Consider the following 23,139-nt stretch of genomic DNA (forward strand, 5'->3'; position numbering starts at 1 on the left):
TTTTTGGGTCACACCTGGTGATGCTTAGGGGTTCCTCCTGGCTCTGCACTCAGGAATTACTCCTGGCAGTGCTCAGGGGACCATATGGGATGCTGGGAATCGAACCTGGGTCGGCCGTGTGCAAGGCAATCCTAGTGCCCGGTTCGAACCCTCGTCTTTTCCATGCGGGTTTTCCTCAGGGCTGTGACGGGCCTGGCTAAAAGCTGTGTGAGGCCCACTCCACTGGGGACCAGTCAACAAGGTGTCTTTAAGCTGAAACACACATAAAACAAAGACACACCGGGGGCCGGAGCAATAGGACACAGGAGGGGGGGGGTGTTTGCTTTGCACGCGGCTGACCCGGGTTCAATCCCCGACATCCCATGAGGGCCTCTGAGCACTGCCAGGAGTGATTCCTGAGCAGAGTCAGGAGTAACCTGAGCACTGCTGGGTGTGGCCCAAAAACTGACACCAAAAGCAGTGCTGGGCAGGCCACAGAACAGACTCCCCTCTCTGTAGTCCCTGTGGCCAGCAAGGAGCGGTGTGGGGAGCGCAGAATAGCACCGAGCACTCTGGACGCCTCCTTACTCTTCACGCAATTTCCCGGAGAATGGAGAACAATATGCTCAGAGGCTGCGCCCCCGGGGCCCCGGCGACATCGTACCCGGCAGCCCGGACCCCACTAACAGACGCGCGAGGTGTCCCTTATGAATATATTGTGTTCGCGCACACACACACGCACACACTCGACCCTGAATGGGGAGGAGGGGGAGGGGGCAGGAAGCAACCGGGTGGCACCGGCACGGGGCACGGAGGGACAAAGGCAGTGTCTGTCCCCAAGCTGGCCCCTGCCGGTGGTCTCCAAATGGGAGCACCCGGAGGTGGAAGAACGGAAGTGCGGATTCTCAGAGGAAAGTTCCAAAGTGCTGTGAGTTTCTCGTTACAAAAAAGCCTCTCCCCTCCCCTCTGCCCGGGCGGGCTAAGGCCAACGCGCTCAAGTGCCCAGTGCGGGTGGGGGCTTAGGCATAGTGGCTTCCGGGGTTCAGGGGGTGGTCCCCCCTGTGGTCCAGCTGGTCCTGCAAGCGGGCGAACTCAGCCAGTTCGTTGAGCTCCTGGAACTGCCGGTCCGTCTTGTGGCTGACCAGGGAGCGGTAGAAGTGGACGGCGAAGACGATGAAGACCAGGCCGAAGGGGACCATGATCGTGGTGGAGGCGATGGCGGCGGCCTGGCCCGGGGTGATGCCGCCCGCGCTGCTGTTGGCCGCCGCGCCCTCGCTCGGGGCCTTGCTGGTGGGCCGCACCTGGCCCGGCTGCTTCTTGAGGGGCAGGAACTTGACCCAGCAGAGCAGCACGACCTCGGCCAGGAAGAGCAGCGTGCCGATGACGGTGGAGAAGGCCCAGGCCAGCTCGATGTGGCGGTGCATGCGCTCGTGCGGCGACTCCTTGACCGAGTTGAGGTTGTGCACGTTGCTCACGGCCTCGATGTTGGGCAGGATGCAGGTGCTGATCATGAGCGCGAACAGGTGCACGGCCACCAGCACCGTGGTGCAGGCGCTAAAGGCGATGAGCAGCCCTGGTGGGTAGTCATGGTCTGCGTCCAGCTGCACCTCCACCATCGCCACCTGCAGGCGGGGCACAGGGGTGGGGGATCAGTGCGGCCCAGGCCCCGGGACTCTCCACCCTCCTGGGCTTCTCTGAGCCTCAGTTTCCACACCTACGGACGGTGGCGACGCCGGCCCTCATGCAGATTGAAGGAAGCGGGGCGGGGGCCCGGGCTGCCTGATCTGAGACCCTGCCCTGCTGCCCACGGGTCACACATGTGCAGGGAAGCCTCGGGGCCTGAGCTGCCTCCTACACGGGGCGATCTGGGGACGTCGCAGGACGAGGCTGACAGCTACCTGAAGGCCCCCACCCAGTGAACCCCTCACCCCCAAACTGCCCACTGCTCGCATTACGCAGTAATGGTTCAAACAGCAGAAATGGTTCAAACGGGAAGTGGTTGGCTGGAGCTGATAGCACAGCGGGTAGGGCGTTTGCCTGGCATGTGGCCAACCCGGGTTCGATTCCCAGCATCCCATATGGTCCCCTGAGCACCACCAAGAGGAATTCCTGAGTGCAGAGCCAGGAGGAACTCCTGTGCATCGCTGGGTGTGACCCAAAAAGCCAAAAAAAAAAAAAAAACCCAGGAAGTGGTACGTCAGGTAGATTTTACTGCCAGTAAAAGGAAAAAATAAAGGCTGGGAACATGCCCACATGCTCTGCATGCAGAAGACCTGATGTCCAGCACTGTATGGTCTTCGAAGTAGCACCAGGAGCTACCCTCGGGCTCAGAGTAGCACCCCAGGCCCCCCACCCTGCCCAGTGTTATCTAAAAACAAGCCGAACCAAATTCCCAAAACAAAACCCAACAAACCAAAAGCAATCGCTGCTGGGGACTGGAGAGAATACAGCAGGCAGGCACTTTCCATACATGTGGCTGACCCGGGTTCGATCCCGGGCACCACATATGGCGATCCACCCCCTCCCCTCCAGCTAAACTGGACAAAGCCATTGCTGGAACAGGAGAGACAGCAGAGAGCGACTAGAGGCTGAGGCACCGCCGTACATGCAGCAGACCCAACTTCAATCCCCAACATAGCACAGGGCCCCACAGCGCCACCAGGAAAGATCCCTGAGCACAGAGCCAGGAGTAAATGTTGAGCACAGTGGGGTGCGTCCCCCAAGCCAAACAAAAACCAACTGCTGGCGGGTTGGCGAGAGCACAGAGGGTGGGAGCACGTACTGTGCATAGATATTAGAGCCCCGGTTTGATCCCAGACCTGGGACCCAAACACAGCTGGCAGCAACCCTGAGCATTGAGTGGGGAGCAGCCCCTGAGCACCCTGAGTGTGGCCCCAAAACAAAACCTGCTAACCAGCCACCTTCCCTGTTGGCTGTACATGCCCTTGTCCACGCCCGCTCCATGCCTAGCTGTGAGGATAAGGACGGTGGGCGGGTGCACAGACACGGGGCCACCAGTCGAGGCCTGGCCCTTTCTTTTTTTTTTTTTTTTAATTTTTTTTTTTTTTATTTATTGAATCACCTTGGGAAAGGTTACAAAGCTTTCAAGTTTAGGTCTCAGTCATGCAAATATCAAACACATTTCCCTTTACCAATACATTTTTTTTTACCATGAAGAACCCCAATAAAACCCCACCCCCCACCCCTCCCAGTCCCTGTGGGGCAGATGAATTCTAGTTAACACTCTATCTGCTTTGATTAGATTCATTGTTTCAATAAAAGATTCACCACTATAATTTAGAGTTTACCCCCCCCCCCCAAATCAGACATGCTGAAAAAGCATTGTGACGTGATTTGCTTTCTACAGCTGGGTTCAAGAATTAAATGTTGGTTTTGGATTTCTGCTATTTTACTTATTGACCCTGGAAGTATTTCTACTGAAAGTCAGATAGTTAAGAAATTGGTTTCTGTGCTCTGGAGTCGTGGCCGTGCTGGAGAGCCGCTAGTGGGGGGCAACTGGTGGCCTCGGTAGGGCGTGAAGGGCGGACCGAAACTACCTGGCCCTTTCTGAGAACAGTGCTGGACCCACAGGGCACCCAGAGGCTTCTCAGAAGTTCAGTCTGTGGTCAGTGCCATGGGCTGGCTTGTTCCTAAGCCCTGCGGCCACCTCCTCCACCAGCCTAAGCTGACGTGCCCATTACACCCCCCCCCAATTCCTGGAGGCACATGGATCTGGGGTGACTCGGGGCACCTGCCACCCGCAGCTTCTCACCTTGCAAGCACCCTCATGTGAAGGAGGCGATCAGATAGTGCGGCAGCGGGCAGCGGGCAGCAGGCCAGTGGCAGAAATGCAGCACAGATAAAGGGCCTTCCTGGACTGTCCATTACGGGTTGAGCAGGCTCAGAGCAGGGGCCAACAGGGGCAGCCCACTCCGTTAACAATGGCCCCTGTTCCCGGCCATCCCCCTGAACCACTCCAAGGGCTAGGGTCTGGAGCTTGGGCTCCAGCAGAAGCCGGCTCGAACCCTATCTCGGCCCAATCTGAAGCTGCGGGACACTGGCCAGTTCCTTCCACCATCTGGGCCTCAGTTCCCAGGTCTGCGCAGGGGACAAAGCTGACTCAGGGCTACCACACCAAAGGAAAGTGTCCGGCTCAGTGGCGCTGCGGGAAAGTGAACTGTTGGTTCTGTGTTTTGGATCACTCTGAGTGCCCTTTACGGGAGCCCAGAAATGGCTCAAAGGGCTGGAAGCACACGCGGGTGAGCATGCATGTGTGAGAGCCAAGGGTCTCGGGCCTGGCACCGCATGGTCCCCTGGGCACTGCTGGGTATGGCCCCAAAGGTTGAAAAAAAAAGTGCTTGGGGCTATAAGATTGTGCAGTGGTTAGGGCATCTGTCTAGCACTGGGGGTTTGGTTCCTGGCCTGCATGGTCCCTGGAACACGGCTGCATGCGGTCCTGGAGGTCCTCAGCACCGATAGAGTTGCCCAGGGACCCCAGCAGCACCGTATTCTTGGGCTCCTGAATTTATTCAACAGCCTGGCTGAGAATCCACAGGGGTACCTCCCAAAATAAAACAGCTTCATTGTACAACTGCTCTCCTGCCTAGCAACCTCAGTCCCACTGACAGAATGAGAAATCTACAGAGAGGGGGGACCAGAACAATTAAATAGCGGGGAAGGCTCTGGCCTGCCTACATCCTACCTGGGTTTGATCCCTGGCACCCCATATGGTCCCTCAAGCCCCGCCAGGAGTAATTCCTGAGTGCAGAGCCAGGGGTAACCCTGAACACCACTGGATGTGGCCCAAAGGAATAAGTTCAAATAAACGTTCAAAAAAATCTTCTGGGGGATGGGGCTGGAGAGATAGTACAGCGGGTAGGACGTTTGCCTTGCACGCGGCCGACCCGGGTTCGATTCCCAGCATCCCATTTGGTCCCCTGAGCACTGCCAGGAGTAACTCCTGAGTGCAGAGCCAGGAGGAACCCCTGTGCATTGCCGGGTTGACCCTCCCCCCCCAAAAAAAATAAAAGCAAAAAAAAAAAATCTTCTGGGGGAGAGTGCCAGTGCTACGGCATTTGCTCTTCACGTGATTGGTCCTGGTTAGATCCCTAGCACCGCCAGGAGGAACCCAATCCCCAGCCCGAACCCCAATCCTCCTGGGGGTCCTAGTGTCCTCTCGAGGGGTGTTGTTGCCCAGAGAGTACGAGGGGCCAAATCAGGCCTGCCGTCCGCTCTGCAGCGCTCCCGCTTCCCTGGATGAGCCTGGCACAGCCCGGCCCCCAGAAGGGCGGGGCACCATGCAAGGGAGAGTGGATGTGGGGTTCAAGCCCACCAGAATCTCGTATGACACCATCCGAACACCGGCAGAGCTGCAGGAGACATTCACACGGCTTCTCAGTCTCCCTGTACCAGACCGTGCCAGAGAACTCCCTGTGCTGAGGATTGCACGAAGGTTTTGGCCCCAGACCTCACAAAACGGTTCGTATAAACCTGGGGCGGTGCCATTCGGGATCTCAACTGTTTAAAGACCAAGGGTGGCCTAACGCCAATCCCAAGATTTCCTAGCGGTATCTGGGTGTGGAGCATGGGACCCCATCCTGAGGCCCCTGGTCCCTGTCAGGCTGCTCACACTGGAGAAGAGGGGTGCCCTCAGAGGCATGTGCCTCCTGCTGCAGCCCCACCCCCCAACTCTACCTCTTCCTGTGCTGGCCAGCTGCCCCGGAAGCTGAAACCAGAAACCAGGGAAGGGCCAAGCAAGGAGCCTCGGCTGGGCTGCCAAGTCCACTGGCCAGCGGGGCACTCACCGGAAACTCCCGGACTGTCAGGTGCCGGCCTGAACACTGGAGGTGAAAGCAGAACACACACAGACACAGACAGACACACACACACACGCTGGTGGTGGAAGCAGGATACCCCCCCACCACACACATACACACACACGCACACACACACCCCACAGCCCTCCCCTGCATGCAGCCATGGGTATTTGCCTTGCATGTGACCACCCTGGGCTCAGTCTTCAGCAGCACATCTAGTCTAGGCCCCATTGGAGTGATGTTTGGGTGCAGAGCCAGGAGGGTGCCCCCAAATAAAATAAAAAGACCAAAAGCTGGTGACCACAAACAAGCCTTCCAACTTCTTGATGCTGGTTCCCAAATGGGCCAGTGGCTTGCATCTGCCGTAAGGGGTGTGTATGTGTGTGTGTGTGTGTGTGTGTGAAGTGTGTGTCGGTGTGTCTGCTGGCACCTCCAGCATCCAGGCCCTGCGCCTGACAGCACGGGACGTCGGCAGTGAGTGCTCCCCTAGCCTGAGCACTGCCAGGCATGGCCCCAGAAGAGCGGCAGGACATGGCAGGGAACATCCAGGGCCAGCGGTTAGGAGTGACAGAGGCTCCGTCACCAAGGAGGAAACAGGCTGAGAGGGGGCAGTGCATGGTCCCGGGATTCTGGGCTCCGAAGCATGGGGCGGGGGGGGGGGGGGGCTGGTATTTGACCTTGAGACTACTTGGCGTCAAAGCCCGTGGGCAAAGGAGGTGGCAGAATGGCTCCCTCACACGGCTGTCACAATAGGCGATGGTCTCCCCAAGCCTATACTCCCAAGTCTGCTGAAAAGAACATACCAGCTATGGGTGACAGGAAGTGGGTCACTGGGGAGATGATGGGGTCCTCAGAGACCCCAGGATCCCTCAGTCCTCCTGCCACGTGAGAACATGGTGAGACAACGGCCTTCCCAAGCTGCTCCTGCCGGACACACGAGACCAGCTCAGAGGCGGCCGAAGTGTCACCCCAGCACCAGGCCTCGGAGCTGCTCAGAAACCTCCATTAAAGGAACAGCACAGGGCAGAGAGCAGAGGCTCAGCCCCGACTGGATCCCGGCTTAGTCCTCCAGCCCCACAGCGGGCAAGCGGGCCAGCACTGCCAGGTGCGCACCAACCCCTGCTTAAAGTGAGGACGTGACCTGGAACTCCCTCATCTCAGGACAGAATCAAAGTCAACCCCTTCTAGGAAGAAGGCAGCAAAATCCCCGTTCTAAGGGTTTGTTTTTGTTTGGGGTCACACCCAGCGATGCTCAGGGGCTCCTCCTGGCTCTGGGCTCAGGAATTCCTCCTGAGAGTGCTCAGCAGAGGACCTGAGATGCGGGGGATGGAACCTGGGCTGACTACGTGCAAGGTAAGCGCCCTCCCCACTGACTACCACTCTGACCTCTCCACCTCTTAAATTTGGGGCACAAGGAGAATGTGAGCCCCAAACCACACGTGGCCAGGTGCTGAGCAAGGCCCTCACCTATCAGCCACATCTGGCTGGAAAATGCAGCAGCTGGGACGCACTGATCTGGGGACCCACCCCTGGCCAGCTGTCCTTGAGGTTCTGGGGATGGGAAGTTTGGCCGGCAAAGAGGAAGGGACCCCGGAAGAAACCCTGTGACCCTGGGCGGGTCAGTTCCTGGAAGCCCGACCCGGCAGGCTGGCAGCACGCTTGCCTCACCGGGGCCACGCAGGGGGCAGAGGAATGGCTGGCACCGACCCTGGACCCCGCTGGAAAACGCAGCTCTGTGCAGTCGCTCCCCACCTGGGGACTCTCCCCTGCCAGAGGGCCAGGCCAGGGGGCCTCGTAGGAGCTGGCGGGGTCAGCCAGAGCTGAATCCGATCGGGTTGCTGGTCGCCGTGCATGGTAAATATAGCCGCAGCTCTGCCCGAGCCCAAAATAAAACAGCTGCTCGTCAGCACGGGCCTGCCCAGCCCTGGCACGGGGACCACCAGCCTCAACACGCCCCGCTTCCACGCTTAGGACCACACGACCTCCCAAGGGGCAGGCACGGCCGGTCTCCACACCCGAATACCAGCCTCACCCGAATACCAGCCTCTCCTCAGGCCAAACATCCATGGGGCTCCACTGAGCCCCCCGAGCCTGCTGGTCCAGCCCTGCCCAGCTGGCTTCCTCTACTCCCTGCTTTGGGGAGGCCTGGGGTGTCCGAGCAGGAGGGTCCCTAGGGAAGGCACACGTCTCTTAGGACAGGAGGGTGTCCCAGCCCTGCGACTTACACGGGACAGCAACAGTCCTGTGCTCCAATGCTTCTATAAATAGACGCACACACATAAGAGAATATGAAAAGCTCCCCCAAACAATACACCCCGAGAACAAGCGATAGGCAAGGGCGGCGGCTTCTGCCTCACAATCGCCTTGAACTACTTAGCCAGGAGCCGCGGACCATGGGGGCAACTGGGGTGGGGGTTACCGCTCAAGGGGAGAGGCCCCGGCAGAAAGGGAAAACCCTGGCGCATCCTTACCGCCTCTATGTCCTTAACTAGTCTGGATGTGCGGCTGGCTGCAGGGGCCAGCGGTGGGGTCTCGGCTTTCTCAGCCCTTCCCTTCCGAGTCTCCCCAATCCCCAGGCGTGTGGTCTCGTGAGGCTGGAACTACACGCCTTCAATCGTGGAAACATCCACCTGAGAATTTCCAGTGTGCGAGGGGAGCTGGGTCCCTGCAGGGGAGAAAGCGGGCCCCAGACGGAAGCCGCAGCAGAAACGCTTGCTTCCCAGGCAAATGCGTTGGCTGCGGTGCCCGCAACACAGGCCCAGGGCTCTGCTTCTGCCACTCTCGCCCCCAGCACCAGGCCCTCCTCCCCCGCCGCTGGGGAATAAATGAAGATCAGACCAACCTGCGGGTATTTTAGCCCTAAGTCCCACAGGGGCCTGGAACCCCGATGAGAACTTACTGCGATCCCTTAAAGATTTCACTTTTCCTTTCCCAACTCCTTAATCTGGTAATTTATTTATTTATGTGTGTATTTTTATTTATTGGGGGGGGCATACCTGGCAGTGCTCTGGGCTTACTCCTGGCTCTGCACTCAGGCATCACCCCAGCAGTGCTGGGGGACCATAGGCAGTGCCGGGGATTAAAGCTGCGTCCTCACTATACTCTCACTCCAGTGCCCCGTTTTGTACCTTAAAAGATCTCAGTGGCGATCTCAGCTGTGTATGTGAGTGGGGGGCTGCTCATGCGGGGGGCCATGCAACGCTGGAGGCGAAATCAGGTCTCTCTCTCCCAGCTGCAAGGCAGGTGCTCAGCCCTGTGGGCCCAACTCTCTGGCACCCTGAACCATGCATTTTTATGTCTGTTAACTGTCATGTCTTTCTGGTTTGGGGGCCACACCCAGCTGTGCTCAGGGATCACTCCTGGTGGGCTTTCAGGGGACCGTGCATGGTGCTAGAGGTCTAACTTAGGCAGGCTGCATGCGAGGCAAGCTCCCTACCCTCTGGACCACCTCCCGGGCCCACCCAGACACGATCACAATAGGATCGGGCCCTGGGACACTGAGGCTAAGTGAACGTCAGGGATGGGACGGGCCCGGGGGGGTAGGGCCCGGTGCTGGGGGCTTGAGTGGCAGGAGCAGAGCAGAGCCCTGGGCCCACGTTGGACACACACCGCAGCCAACGCACATTTGCCTGGGAAGCAAGCGTTCGTGCTGCGACTTCCATCTGGGGTCCGCTTTCTCCCCCGCGGGGGCCCAGCTCCCCACGCAGGGCATGGTGGAGGGCTGTCGTTTCTGAAATTCCAGTTGCACTGGCACAGAGACACAGGCCACCAAAGGTGGGTGAATCCACTGAGGTCGCGGCACCTGCCACGCTGGAAATACTGTTTCTGGTCTTTCAGGTGAGGCTGCAGCTGCTTGGGGGGCGCAGGGGGGACCCCACACTTCACAGACACAGGAGCGCCCGAGCACTGCCAAGTCCTAGCCCTCTCCAGACTATCTGGAGAGAAAGCTGCTGGTTCACTTCCAGCTTTCCCTGAAACTTCCCCTCCCAAGGGTCCAGGCCCTGACCACTGTCCCAGGGAGCTTAAACCCATCTGTCTGTCTTTCTCCACACAGCTATCCACATCCCGCTGGAAACTCCGAAAGATAAAGCAGCCCCCATGAAATAATACGGCCGCATCTGGGGGTCGGGGTGGAGGGCACCCTCTCTTCGGGTGGTCAGCAAAATCCCACGTACCCATGGCCAGCAGGCAACAACCCACACCCGGAACCCCTCGACTGCGATGAGCACCCTATTTCTACATCACTTTAATGGCAGGGCTAGGTAAGGGAGAAAGAGGGTCCAGGCGCAGTGTCACTCAGCAGCTAGGAAGAGCTGGGGAATGTCATCGCTAACACGGGATGAAGTCACCATGAAAAGTGTCCGTGCCACGCCTTCAGCAGCACCCACTGACCACACAACAGAGCCCAAACTAGGTGGTTAGGTTTTTTTTCTTTTTGGAGGAGGCACATCTGGCAGTGCTTAGGGCTTACTCCTAGCTCTGTGCTCAAGGATCACTCCTGGCGGTGCGGGTCGGCAATATGCAAAGCAGTGCCTTATCTGCTGTAGCATCTCTCTCCCCAAGTCCAAACTCTCTGGAGAGTGGTGCTCAGGAGAGGCCTGGGTATTCTGCGCCAGCCAGACCAACAAAGGCCTCAAACGCTGGAAGTAAACCAGGATCGGCCACATGCAGGCAAACGTCTTGACCCCTGTGCTGTTTCTCAGGTTCCCAAGAATTCATGCTTCTTGGTCTTGAAGGTTTTGGGGTCACACTCGGCAACGCTCAGGTGTTACTCCGGTCTGCGCCCAACAGCCCAACAATCACTCCCGACAAACTCCGAGGATCGATCGTTAGGGTGCTGGGGATTGAACCTGGGCTGGCTGCATGCAAGGCAAATACCCGACCCTCTGTACTCCAGCCCCCCAAGAATCCAAACTTGTTAAACTGTCTAGACCCTGCCCCCGCCTCACATCTTGTCTGGCCAGCTTCATCTCCTGATCTCCTGCAGTACCCCACACAGCCTCAAATCCACACCCTGCTGCCCTTCCCGGGAACCAGGCGGTTCTCAGCGGGTTCAGACGCAGCCTCAGACCAGAGGCCTTTCCCAAGCCCTGGTGCTGCTGCCCTCCAGGCTTAGCTGGAATCTTGCAGTTGCCTGGATACCCAGGCCGGCAAGGTCTACGTGCTTTGTAAATAAATACTAAATCAACCGGACCAAGAATTCAGTCTTCCGAGGTGGGTACTAGCCTCGTTTCCCTTTACATGTGAGGAGGCTGAAGCCCGGGCCCCAACCGGGTCTCAGATGTACTGGTAGAGCTGGGATCAGAACCAAGTGGGTCACCCTAGACTCACTCCCTGTTTTTAGTTCCACCCTACCTGGGGGGGCTCAGAAGAGCGCCCCCTCCAGCAAGGTTTAACGTGCACAGAGGCTAACCCCCCCCCCCCCCAGTCCAATCACACTGAAGGGCTGTCTCACCTAGGCTGGGAGCCTCCCTCCAGCCCTTTCACAGAAATTCCAGGCAACTTTCAACAAAAGGCAGAGAACCAGAGGAGGCAGATAATCCAAAAATAATTGATCCCAGGTGGGGGAAAGCATTCTGTTTACAATAGAAGCCTGACCTTCCCAATTATCTTCTGCTTAGGCTAAAGTTACAGCCCAAGGTGGGGGAGCTGGGCCTCTCCCAGGCCTGCAGGAGGCAGGCCTGCCCAAGGTTGGCATCCTCTGAAAGGTAAACTAAGGCACGGGAGCACAGCCCAGGAGCGGAGCCTGGGCTCTTTGGGCACCTGCTGGGCTGTATCCAGGGCCCTGGCTTTGTACAGGTGCCCAGATGTGAACAGAGCCAACCGTAGAGGCCTCTAGAAGGGTGGCCAGGAGTAGGAACCCTGTGTGCTGACCACGGTGGGCAGTACAGACTGAGACTGTGTGACCAGTCCCACGGGCCGAGTCAGGAGCCCTCAACAAGTTCTTGGCCAGTTCTTGGCCAACTGGGCACATGTCCCCTGGAGCGCAGAGAAAACTGAGGTCCAAAGGTGTCCCAGGCCCATCTGCCCACATCAGGACATGGGTGGGGGGTGGCTCAGTGCCCTCCAGGTTCCTGAGAGACCCTCCCTCCCACTCACCTGCTCTGAGTTTCCCAGGTCTGGAGGGGACAGCATGGGCCAAGGAAGGAAACTAAGGGGGCAGGAAGCCACGGGGCGCTGACTCAGAGGCCACGGAGACCAGGCCAGTCAGCTCGCTCTTTCCCCCAGAGGGTCACTCGCAAGACCAACCCCTTCGCAGGCTCCTGCCCAAAGGCAGCACCCCCTGGTTACGGGCCCACTTGGACGCTCATCTGGGTTTCAGCCTTTCCTTCTCAGCAGAATCCTGGGACCCATTAGTGAAGTCGGGGCACTGCTCTATCCAGCGCAGGGTGGTCCTGGGGTGGCCCGGGGCTCAGGAGGCGGGAGCAGAGGGGACTTAAAGGTGCTTCTTTAGGATAGAGGAGACTCAGGCCAGCAAGTGTCGCCATCACTTCTGCTTAACGGGGAAGGGGTCTGAGTAGTATAGAGGCCCCTCTTCCCCCAAAGAAAGGGGGCAGGGCACCTCACCATCCTAAATCCATTGCCCCAGGCAGCGGCACCTTCTTCGGAGCAAGGGAAGCCTGTTTGTCTTTATTGCATTTTGCAGGGGATCACACCTGGCGATGCTCAGGGGTTCGTTCCTCCTGGCTCTGCACTCAGCAATCACTACTGGCAGTGCTCAGGGAGCCAAATGGGAGGCCGGAGATCAAACCAGGGTCGGTCACATGCAAGGCAAACGCCCTCCACGCTGCACTACTGCTCCAGCCCCAGAAGCCTGTTTTAAGAGCACGTTTCTGCTCCAGTTCCCATTGTAAGAGCTGCTCCTGATGTCGCCAGCACAGTGTCCGATAGAGCGTCACACACCACCCAGGGTGGCCGTGCCTCAGCCTGGGCCTGATTCGGGTCCGGCTTGAGCAGTGGGCGGCGTGGCTTTGGAAAGGCGGGTGAAGACTTCCGGGGCCCGGGGGGGAGGGGGCTCAGCTATGCTTAGAGATTCTCCAGGCCAAGAGACTCGCAATCTGAGATGGAGAGAAACTGCATTCCACTGTATGGGTCCAACTACAAACTAGGGCGCCCCTCCCTGATTCACGGGCACGTGGGTGAATCTCACACACACACACACACACACTCATACTCCCTTCTCCTCCCAGGCCTTCCACTTCTGAGAAGTCAGACAATCGGAAACGAAGGCGCGGGGGCTTTGCTCGAGGTCAGTCAAGCAGCAAGTGGCCGAGCGCAGGAACTCCTCCCGGCTGCAGTCACCCGGCCTTGGCCTCTCTGCACGGGTGTCTGCCGTGGGCACACGCTTGGCACCTGCCACGTTCAGGCTTCACAGCCTTTGCCCGGAGCCGGCGGAGCCCAGGGTCAGAGGCGGCACACGCCCTTCCCGGGAAAATTCAGGGCTAGGCCACTCCCGGGCCAGGCCCAGGGCTGAGCTCACCAACTAGCAGGCAGACCCCAGGCCGGGCTGACATCACCCAGAGCTAGAATTGTTCAGGGGCAGGGCCTCACGCCCGGGATTCCAGGCCCCGGGGCCAGGGGGTGAGGCCCTTCCCCCACCCTCCCCCTCGGCTGCTTCCACCGGGCCGCGGGAGAGGAGGCCGGCCGCCCCCAAACCAAGAGCCGGCCCGTCCGTCCGGCAGGCACTGACCCGCCCTCCTCCCCCGCAGCCGGGACCCAGTGCAAGTTCCTGCAGCAGCCCCGGAGGTGGGGGGCGGCTGTCGGCCCCCAGGCGGGGGCTGTCGGAAGTCGCGGTGGGAAATCCCCTCGCGAGTGGAAACGGCGCCCCGGCCCGGCCGCGGGTGGGGGACGCGGCGGGGAAGCCCGGGCGCGCGCCCCTCCGCCCACCTGTAGCACCTGTCCCCAGGGCTCAGAGCCCGCGCCGGGCCGAGCACTGCAGGCGCCCTCCTCGGAGCGGCGAGGAGCGCCCGGCGGCAGGAGGGAAGCGGGTCCGCGGCCCCCGTCGCCCCCGTGCCCAGGCGGCCCCCGGAGGGGCCCCGTCGCGGCGGCCGGGCAGCAGAGGGGGCAGGGCAAGGGCGGCCCGAGCTCACCATGGCGAAGCCGGACAGCAGCGCCGAGGTCCGGCTGGACGCTTTGAGCTTGGCGCGGCTCAGGTAGAGCTTGCGCCAGGACAGCGCCTGCATCGAGTGCTCGTTGAGGCTCATCACCTCCGAGTACGTCGGGCCGATCCAGTCCGGGTAGGCGAGGGCGGGCGGCGGCGGCCCGGGCGGCTCCGCGTCCCCGCTGCGGCGGCTCCGGCGGCTGCCGCTGGTGGTGGTGCTGCCGCCGCGGAGGGGAAGCTCGGGGCTGGGGCTGCTGGTCGGGGGCGGGGCGGGCTCCGGATGCATGGAGCTCGCGGCCAAGGCGCGGGCCGGGCGCGGCGGTCCGCGGCCCCCGGCTCCCTCCCTCCGCCCCCGCCCGCGGCAGCCGCCGCCTGCGCCGCGCGGGCCCGGCGCGACCCGGCCGGCGGCCGACGACGAGGGCGAGCAGGAAGGCGGCGAGCGCGCGCGGCCCTACGGCTCGCAGCCCGCCGCGCCTCTTGCCAAAGCCCGGGCGGCGGCTCGGCGGGCGGCGCGCGGGCCGAGCCCGGCTCCCCGGCCCGGACCCCGGCGCGAGCTGCCATTGGCCGCCGCCCCGGCCGATTTGCATGTGCCCGCCCTCCCCGCCGCCGGCCGATTTGCATGCGGCCCGCCGGGTGGGCGTGGCCCGCGGGAGTCAGGTGACGGGCTCCTCCGACGGCCCCGCCCACAGGCCCCGGCGCGGCGCCGCCTGCTCCCGCCCTCTTCCTGGAAGCGCGCCACGCCCCCGGGCCTCGCGCTGGCCCGGCTCGCGCCTCGGGTCTCCGCAGCTGCTCCCGCGGCCCCGCTCCGGCACTCAGACTCCGAGGTCACCCTTGGGAACTCCCTGAGGCTCGATTCCCCCTCGGGACAAGGTGGCCCACGTTCTGCAGAAAAAAGAGCGGGGTGGCACTTGCCTCCGTGCCTCTAGGCTTCGTCCTGCACACATTGAGCGCCTGCTGGATACCGAGACGCGTCCAGAGCGCGCATGGACAAAATTCTCTGCTCTCCTGTAACTCACTTTCGAGTGGCCGAGAGAAAATACACATCGAGAAGTACTACGTTATAGCCGTATTTCATTTTTATGAGGAGGTCACACCTTGGGGCCGCGACAGCCAGGGGCGATGCCCAGGGCTTACTCTTAGCTCTGTGCTCAGTAATTACTCTTGGCTTGGCGGTGCTGGTGCTCAGGCCACCATTTGGGATGCTGGAGATCGAACTCGGGTCGGTTGCCGGTTGCGTGGGTTGCGTGCAAGGCAAACTCCCCGCTGTGCTATCACTCCGGCCTGTGGAATTTTATTTTTTTATTTAATTTTTTTTCTTTTTGAGTCACACCCGGCGGTGCACAGGGGTTACTCTTGGCTTTGCACTCAGGAATTACTTCTGGCGGTGCTCAGGGGACCATACGGGATGCTGGGAATCGAACCCAGGTCGGCCGCGTGCAAGGCAAACACTCTACCCGCTGTGCTATCACTCCAGCCCCTGGCCTGGGGAATTTTAGAAGGTGATAAATGTATAGGAAAAAATTAAGGAGGAGTTGGGAGTGGAGGGGGGGTTCATTTTTCACTTTAGAATAAGGCTGGGCAGGGATTTTTTGTTCATTTCATTCACACAGTTCACCAATGCCTGTCACCCTATACATGTTTTTAATTCCCCCCCCTGCTGTCAGGGATCTAACCGAGGTCTCATGTTTCAAAGCAAAGGCTTTACCACTGAATCCCATCCTGAGGCACCATAAATGTTTTGTTTTTTGTTTTGTTTTGTTTTTGCTTCTTGGGTCACACCCAGTGGTGCACAGGGGTTACTCCTGGCTCATGCACTCAGGAATCACTCCTGGCCTGGCGGTGCTCGGGGGACCATATGGGATGCTGGGAATCGAACCCGGGTCGGCCACATGCCAGGCAAGCCCTACCTGCGATGCTATTGCTCCAGCCCCCCACAAATGGGTTTTGAACGTGTGGAAGTTCAATCCCATTCGGCAAGTGAGCACCTATAAAGTGCTAATTCCTGAGTGCATGAAAACCAGTGACCTCCTGAAATCTTTGTTTCAGTGAGAACAGTGGCTCAGAGAAGTTGACCCCTCTGACCAGCTTACTTTGCTCCCCTGAGCAGCCCTGTTCCCGGGGCTAGGGATGCAAGCACAGACACCCTGAAGCCATGGTCGTCCCATCTGGCAATTTGCCAGGGAAGAGTAGAGGTCAGAGGTGAGGTGTGGCTGGGCCCTGGGCCAGGCCTGTCCCCTAGGACTCCCGCTTCCACAGGGTAGGGACCTTTACAATCTATTTCACAACTTCCTCGAGCATCTAGAAAGAACCTGGCACATTCTCGCGTTGAGTAGCCGATTCGTTGAATGAATCAGTGTGGGAAGCCAGGGAGAAGAGAAGCTCCTAAGTAGCCCTGGTTTAAGGGGTCAGTTTGGGGCTGGAACTATAGTCCAGTCTGGGGGGTACTCAGTTTGCATAAGGTCAACCAGGGTTCAGTTCCCTGAGGACCGTAGGAGTGATTCCTGAGTGCAGAGCCAGGAGTGACCCCCGAGCATCACCAAGTGTGGCTCCCCCCCAAAAATAAAACCAAGAATTCGTTAATAAATCAAGTGGCCAGTTTGGATGATTCTAGGGCAGCCAAGGCAAGCAACTCTTGTGACCACTAGGGCGCGCCCCTCCCCTCGTCCACGTTGAAGGATGCCCTTGAAGCCCCTCAACCCCCAGAATCTATGGAATTCTGGGTGTTTTTCTGGTGCCTTTACAGGGAATTCTCTCTGCACTGGCCTTCTTTCTTGCCGCTTTTGTCCTTGTCACCCCAACCACTTACCTCCATATCTCTGTGCAAGCACACTTGCACAGAGGGAAGATCCCATTTCACTTTTTTCTAACTCTCAGGAGCTCTTACCTGACTCACTTGGGGGGGGGCATTTGAAGGGGGGCATATCTAGCAATGGCCAGGGGCTGCTCCTGGCTCTGCACTCAGGAATCACTCCTGGTGGTGCTCTGGGGACTATATGGGATACCGGGATCAAACCCGGGTTGATTATGTGCAAGGCGAGCACTTTATCCCCTGTTCTATCTCTCCGGCCCAGCCTACCCCTATCTTATTTCCTTTATAGTTCTTAGGGCTTGGGGGTTTCAGTGGGTGGAGGAAGTGGGCCACACCCAGTGGTGCCCAGAACTACTTTTGACTCTGTGGTCAGGGGTCACTCCTGGCAGTGCTTGGGGGACCGTATGCAGCACTGGGGACCTAAGGGGGTCTCTTGCAGGTAAGTGTCTTAGTTCCTGTGCTGTCTCGAGGGCCCCTCCTGGAGAGTTTCGCTGCTAGAATAAGCGAGATTGACTAGTTTATTTATATCTGACCGCTGCTCCATGCCACCCCATGAGGCCTGAGAGCTAAGTTCCTGTCTAACTCACTTCCCCAGCGGCTGGCAGGCCAAGACTCCCACTGGAAGCTTTCAATGAAACGGAAAAGGAGGGCCACAGAAATAGAGCAGAGGGCAGGAGTACCCCCAGATGCTGCTGGGTGTGGCCCCAAAACAGCACAGTAACAGTACGGAAAAAACAAACAAAACATTCCCTTTGTTCCCACAGACCCGAGCCCATAGCTGGGTGCACACAAGGGTTTGAAGCTGGGTCGGAGACATAGTACAATGCGGAGGGCATTTGCCTGGGCCCGGCCCACCCAGGTTGATCCCCAGCACCCCATGTGATCCCCGGACACCAAACACCCCTAGGAGTGATTCCTGAGCAGAGAACCAGGACCTCAAAGACCCAAGATTCAAAAATAAAGAGGAATCAAAGGGTGGGACCGTTGGCTCAGCTGGGGACTTTGGAATGGGTGTGGGCAGAGTGTGCGCCTTCTGTCTGTCTACTGAGTCTCGGGGTCCAAAATCCACCTGCATCGAGCAAAACAAACCCCAAAGTACTACATGGGCAGCAGCCTCAGAGCCTGAAGAGTAAGCGTTAAGTGACTTTGCCCCAATCTTGTTAGAACCAGCCGAGACTTGGAGATGTACCAATACCAGACCCAATGCCTATTGAGCACATGGGGAAACTGAGGCCCAGCGAGCAAGCACCTTGTCAGAGGACCCAGAGAAGCCAGCAAGGAGGGAGGGTAGTGCTGTGGCTGGTGTTTCCACCCGCCCTGTGTGACTCCGCCTATTGGCCGGGAGGTGTGTGTGCAGTCTTCTGGATTTCTGTCACTGTCACTATCCTCCCGTTGTTCATTGATTTGATCGAGTGGGCCCAGTAACGTCTCCATTGTGACAATCGTTACTGTGTTTGGCATGGGGAGCTTGCCAGGCTTTGCCGTGCGGGCGGGATCCTCTCAGTAGCTTGCCCGGCCCTCCGAGAGGGGTGGAGGAATCGAACTCAGGTTGGCCGTGTTGGCCGCTTGCAAGGCAAACGCCCTACCTGCTGTGCTATTGCTCCAGCCCTTCTGGGTTTATAAGGACAGAATGGGACTTTTCAATCCGCCTGCCAGTGGGTATAGAGATCCAGCAGAAGGGTAGAAAGACTTGATATTCTTCTAGAGGCAATCTTAAGTAGGGCTTTCTTTTGGGGGGTTTAGGGGGTGTTTGAAGGTTGCTCCCAGTGATGCTTGGGAGACCATGTGGAGACAGGGATGGGACCTGGGCTTCCTGAGCGCAAAGCATGTGCTCCAGCCCTTCAAACTGGCTCCCCGGCCCCACAGTTAAGTAGTTTTAAGTATTTTATTAGTAAACAACTTATTTACCGTGAACAAATATGTAACAAAACATTTTACCATATCTGGGGCTGGAACAAAAGCACAGAGGTTGGGGCGTTTGCCTTGCATGCAGCCAATCTGGGTTCAATTCCCAACATCCCATATGGTCCCCTGAGCACCGCCAGGAGTGATTCCTGAGTGCAAAGCCAGGGGTAACCCCTGAGCATCGCCGGGTGTGACCCAAAAAGAAAAAAAATTTAACCGTATCCTATCAAGTATTTTGAAAGAGATATCAACTCTCCATCTCCATATTAAATACTAGATGCCTGACATGTGAGCAGTGACTCACACTTCCCTTTTAGAAAGCCTTATTTGGGGGGCTGGAAAAATAATACTTCAGGTAGGGTATTTGCCTTGCATACATTTGACCCAGATTAAATCCCCAGAACCCCACATGTCCCCCAAACCTCAGGTGTGATCCCCGAGTACAGAGCCAGGAATAAGCACTGAGCACTACTGGGTGTGACCCCAAACCAAAAAAAAAAAAAGCCTCATTTTGTTGTTTATTCTTTTGGATATGTTCTGTTGAACACAGGAATTTTTTGCAATGGCCTATGGTATTTTGTTGTTTTTGGTTTGGGGGGCCACACCCAGTAGTGGTCAGGCATTACTCCTGGCTCTGCACTTAGGAACTCCTCCTGGCGGTGCTCAGGAGGGCCATATGGGATGCCAGGGATTGAATCTGAGTTGGTAGCCATCAAGGCAAGCGCCTTACCCACTGTACTACCCCACAACCCATTGTATTTCTATCACCATTTTACTCACAGGAAAAGGGCACATTGGTGAGTGGTAGTACCAGACCGGAAACCCTCTAGGGGCGCCCGGATGGGGGGGTCTGACACCCCAGGCAGCTCTGACCTTGGCAGAGGCTCCCGAGAGCCAGAGCGTGGTCAGTGGTGAGCTCTGTCTGGCCTCGCCTGTGCGGGGCCTTAGCTTCGATTCCTGCACCACAGGAAGCGACCTCCGAGCACAGCCAAGCGTGGCCTCCCCCCAACAGCCCCAGAGTCTCCAGAGGCACATTTGTCACCAGGAGGTGCCGGGCACTGAACCCAGAGCCCCAGCCATCGAGCCAACCCAGCCCTGTCAGCGTCGCTCCAGAAGGAAGGAGGAACCTGAGAGATTAGACAGGGATTAAGGTACCTGCCTTGGACACGGCTGACCCCAGCCTGATGCCCAGCACCCCATAGGGTCGCCTGAGCCTGGCCACTCGGCAGGAGTGACCCTTGAGCAGAGTCAGGAGTAAGTCTTGAACATTGCTGGACGTGCCCCCCAAAAAGTGGAGCACTTGAGGCTTTTGTTTGTTTTGGTTTGGGGGCCGTACCCAGCTCAGGGGTTACCCCTGGTGCTGCATACCAGAACTACTCTTAGCAGTGCTCAGGGGACTGTATGGGATGCCGCGGCTCGAACCCGGCTCAGTACATGCCCTACCCGCTGTACTAATGCTCCAACCCCAAAAGTGGAGCTCTTTGTCAGTGTCCTTCACCCCTCCCCCACCCTCTGTCCGTGAGGGGTGAAGGAACTTTATTTTCTGCTCAGAGCATGAAAGGAGAGGATGAAGGCCAGGAATAAGCTGCAGGTGCTGGGCTGGGCTTGTGCAAGGGATATTTTTATCTCAGGGAAATGCCTGTCGGGCTGTCCCCGTGCGAAGCCAGTGACCCACACTCCCCTTTTAGAAGGCCAGTCAGCGTGGCCGGCAGCAGGCAGCCTGGTCTCTGGGAAAGGATCCTGAAGCCACTGGCTTCTCTGGGTGTCTCTGCTCTAAGCGCTGCCCAAATGCCCTTGCTTCCCCCAGCGCGGGGCTGAGCTGCTTCCAGGATCTTTCTCTGTATCATTAAGAAGAAAAAAAGAAGAGCCTATGTTGATGTTGCCAAACATGTATTTAAAGGGACACCCTGGCTGGGAGTTTCCGATTCCGGCAGAGTGCTCCCTCTGTCCCCTGAGTGCTCCCACCTGTAATCCCCTGCCCTGGCTCGAAAGGCCTTTCAGACCCAGGAAGACTCGAGCCTAGGCTCATCTCACATAACAGCCCGACTCCAGCAACTATCTGGCAAGTGTGGCTGGAAGGTGGGGAAAGTGGGGTCCCGTTCACCCCGAACTGCCTCAGCTGCCGAGAGAAGTGTTTCCTCACCCGGGCTCTCCTCACTGCGCTGAGTCCCCCGCCCCGGAGAGCCCTTCACTGTGTCATGGCAGGCTGCCCCCCTCCCTGCCCGCCCGCTGCAGTACCAGCTCCATGCCAGCTTTTACACTCCAGTCCCGGCGTGATAGAACAGTGGGGCGGGTATTCGCCTTGCACCCGGCTCACCCAGGTTCGATACTTGGCATCCCATAGGGTCCCGCCAAGAGTAATTCCTGATCATTGCCGGGTGTGACCAAAAAAGGATAAAAACAAAAAAGAAATGACACTCCAGCTTCCCGTCCCTCTAGCCACTCAGACAGCAACCAGAAACATCTGCGCGGAGGAGCGCCCGCAAGGAGCTCGGAGCACCTGTGTTCAGTGCCGGAGACGGGTTTGCTCAGAGCTCCCCCAGAAACGACCCTCAGAGCGCCAGGCTGGGGTAGCCCCCAAATGCTGCAGGGTGTAAGTGGTCCCAGAGCAAACATACACGCGTAGAATCTTCCTACTGTCTGGGCCTGTCCTTCCAGGCCCTGGTTACCCTCATTTTCCGTCATTTCCCGTTGCTGCTATAACAAATGTGCACAAGTGTCATGGCTTAAACCCCGAAGCTGGGGGCCAGAGAGAGAGTATCAGAGGTGGGTGCGTGCCTGGCACAGTCGCTACAAATTCTGGTTTGATCCCTGGCACCACAGCTGGACCTCTGAGTGCTGCCAGGTCTGACCCGAAACACAAACAAACAAAAACCAACAAAGAGGGGCTGGAGCAATAGCACAGCGGGTAGGGCGTTTGCCTTGCACGCGGCCGACCCGGGTTCGATTCCCAGCATCCCATATGGTCCCTCGAGCATCGCCAGGAGTGATTCCTGAGTGCAAAGCCAGGAGTAACCACTGAGCACTGCCAGGTGTGACCCAAAAGGCAAAAACAAACAAAAAAAAAACAACAACAAAGAAACTCCAGAAACATCACTGTTTTGGAGATGCCTCTTCCACCTGACATCAACTCTGAGGACTTGCCCTTGGAATTAGAATGAAGCCCAGCTCCTTCCTCTGAGAAGGCCTTCCTGGGCCCAGCCCAGCCCCTTTCTCACCTTCGCCAGCTCCTCTTCCTCCCCGAGCACCTCTGCATACAAACATGTTTGCTTTTCATGCTTCTTTCTTTTTCTTTTCGGGTCACACCTGGTGATGCTCAGGGGTTCTCCTGGTTCTGCACTCAGGAATCACTCCTGGCAGTGCTTGGGGGATCACATGAAATGCCGGCTATCGAATCCGGGTCTGGCTGTGTGTAAGGCAAACGCCCTCCCTGCTGCACTGTTGCTCCGGCCCCTCTCGTGGTCCTGTGAACAGGCAAGTTTGTCCCTGGCCTCAGGGTTCTGCACATACTGTTCCGCCAGCTTACAGTGCTCTTTCCCCCAACTTATCAGGACTACCTGCATCTTCCTTTCGATTCATTTACTAAGCGCACAGAGCTGAGCGGCAACTGCTGGCTCTGTGCACAGGCACTGCTCTTGGTAGGGCTCAGGGGCACATGCAGTGCCTGGGATCGGAATCCCCTCCCCCACTCCCCAGTCTCTCGGTCTCACTCGGGGGGTCCTGCTTCTTCCCTTTCAGACTTTAGCTCCCCCGTCCACTTCTCAGAGAAACCTTTCTCTGATCACCGTGCTCACTGTGCTCTCACTCTCCTGGGCTCCTGAAGTGAAGTAAAGTAAAGGCCCTCCCGTTGATCGTCGATTTGCTCGAGCGGGCCCAGTAACGTCTCCATTGGAGACTTTGCTGTTACTGTGTCTGGCATATCGAATACGTCACGGGGAGCTTGCCAGGCTCTGCCGTGCGGGCGAGATACTCTCGGTAGCTGGCCGGGCTCTCCGAGAGGGGCGGAGGAATCGAACTCGGGTCGGCCATGTTGGCTGCGTGCAAGGCAAACGCCCTACCGCTGTGCTATCGCTCCAGCCCTATTGCTATTGCTATTGCTCCTGAAACCTATTTTAATTTCCATTGACTTATTTTCTCTCTCCCTCTGCAGTGTGAGAGATGAGAGAAAAGTCCCCCAGACATAGGTTACACAGTAACATTGGTACAAACCTGTTGGAAGGGTGGATGAACAGGACAGATGGTTGCACAATGGTCTAGACGTCCAGTTAGTTCTCTGGGCTTCACTGTCCAGGATCCAGACTCAGGGTAGTATAGGTAGAAGGGCCAATATATAACCAACACTTTCTGTGCCAGACCCCACCGGAATGTTTTCCTTCATGCAATTTCATATTTTTTCTTTGGGGTGGGGGGGGCGGCGCTCAGGTGCTGTTGCCAGTGCAGAGCTCGGAGGATCATGCAGTGCTCAGAACCAAATGTGGACTCTGTGTGCAAAGCACATGCTCCAGCCCTTTGGAGGCCAACTCCATGTT

The 23,139-nt window shown here is 58.1% G+C and overlaps 1 protein-coding gene across 1 annotated transcript; it reads right to left on the reverse strand.

The window, feature by feature from the left end:
* Window positions 1–674: 674 nt before the first annotated feature.
* On the reverse strand, window positions 675–14,304 carry ORAI1 (ORAI calcium release-activated calcium modulator 1). The gene is made up of 2 exons (XM_056107132.1): window positions 13,886–14,304; window positions 675–1,601 (listed from the first exon to the last, which is right to left on the reverse strand). Exons 1-2 carry the CDS (start codon window positions 14,180–14,182, stop codon window positions 999–1,001), a joined length of 900 nt encoding a protein of 299 aa, XP_055963107.1. The 5' UTR covers window positions 14,183–14,304; the 3' UTR covers window positions 675–998.
* Window positions 14,305–23,139: the final 8,835 nt, after the last annotated feature.

This window comes from Sorex fumeus, unplaced genomic scaffold, assembly GCF_029834395.1.
Source record: "Sorex fumeus unplaced genomic scaffold, SorFum_2.1 ptg000155l, whole genome shotgun sequence".
NCBI lineage: Eukaryota > Metazoa > Chordata > Mammalia > Eulipotyphla > Soricidae > Sorex > Sorex fumeus.

Coding starts and splice junctions, on each gene's coding strand:
- ORAI1 (XM_056107132.1), bottom strand. CDS start 14,182: ATGCATCCGGAGCCCGCCCCGCCCCCGACCAGCAGCCCCAGCCCCGAG. Junction 1,602..13,885: donor TGCTGTCCGGCTTCGCCATG/GTGAGCTCGGGC, acceptor CCCCGCCTGCAG/GTGGCGATGGTGGAGGTGCA.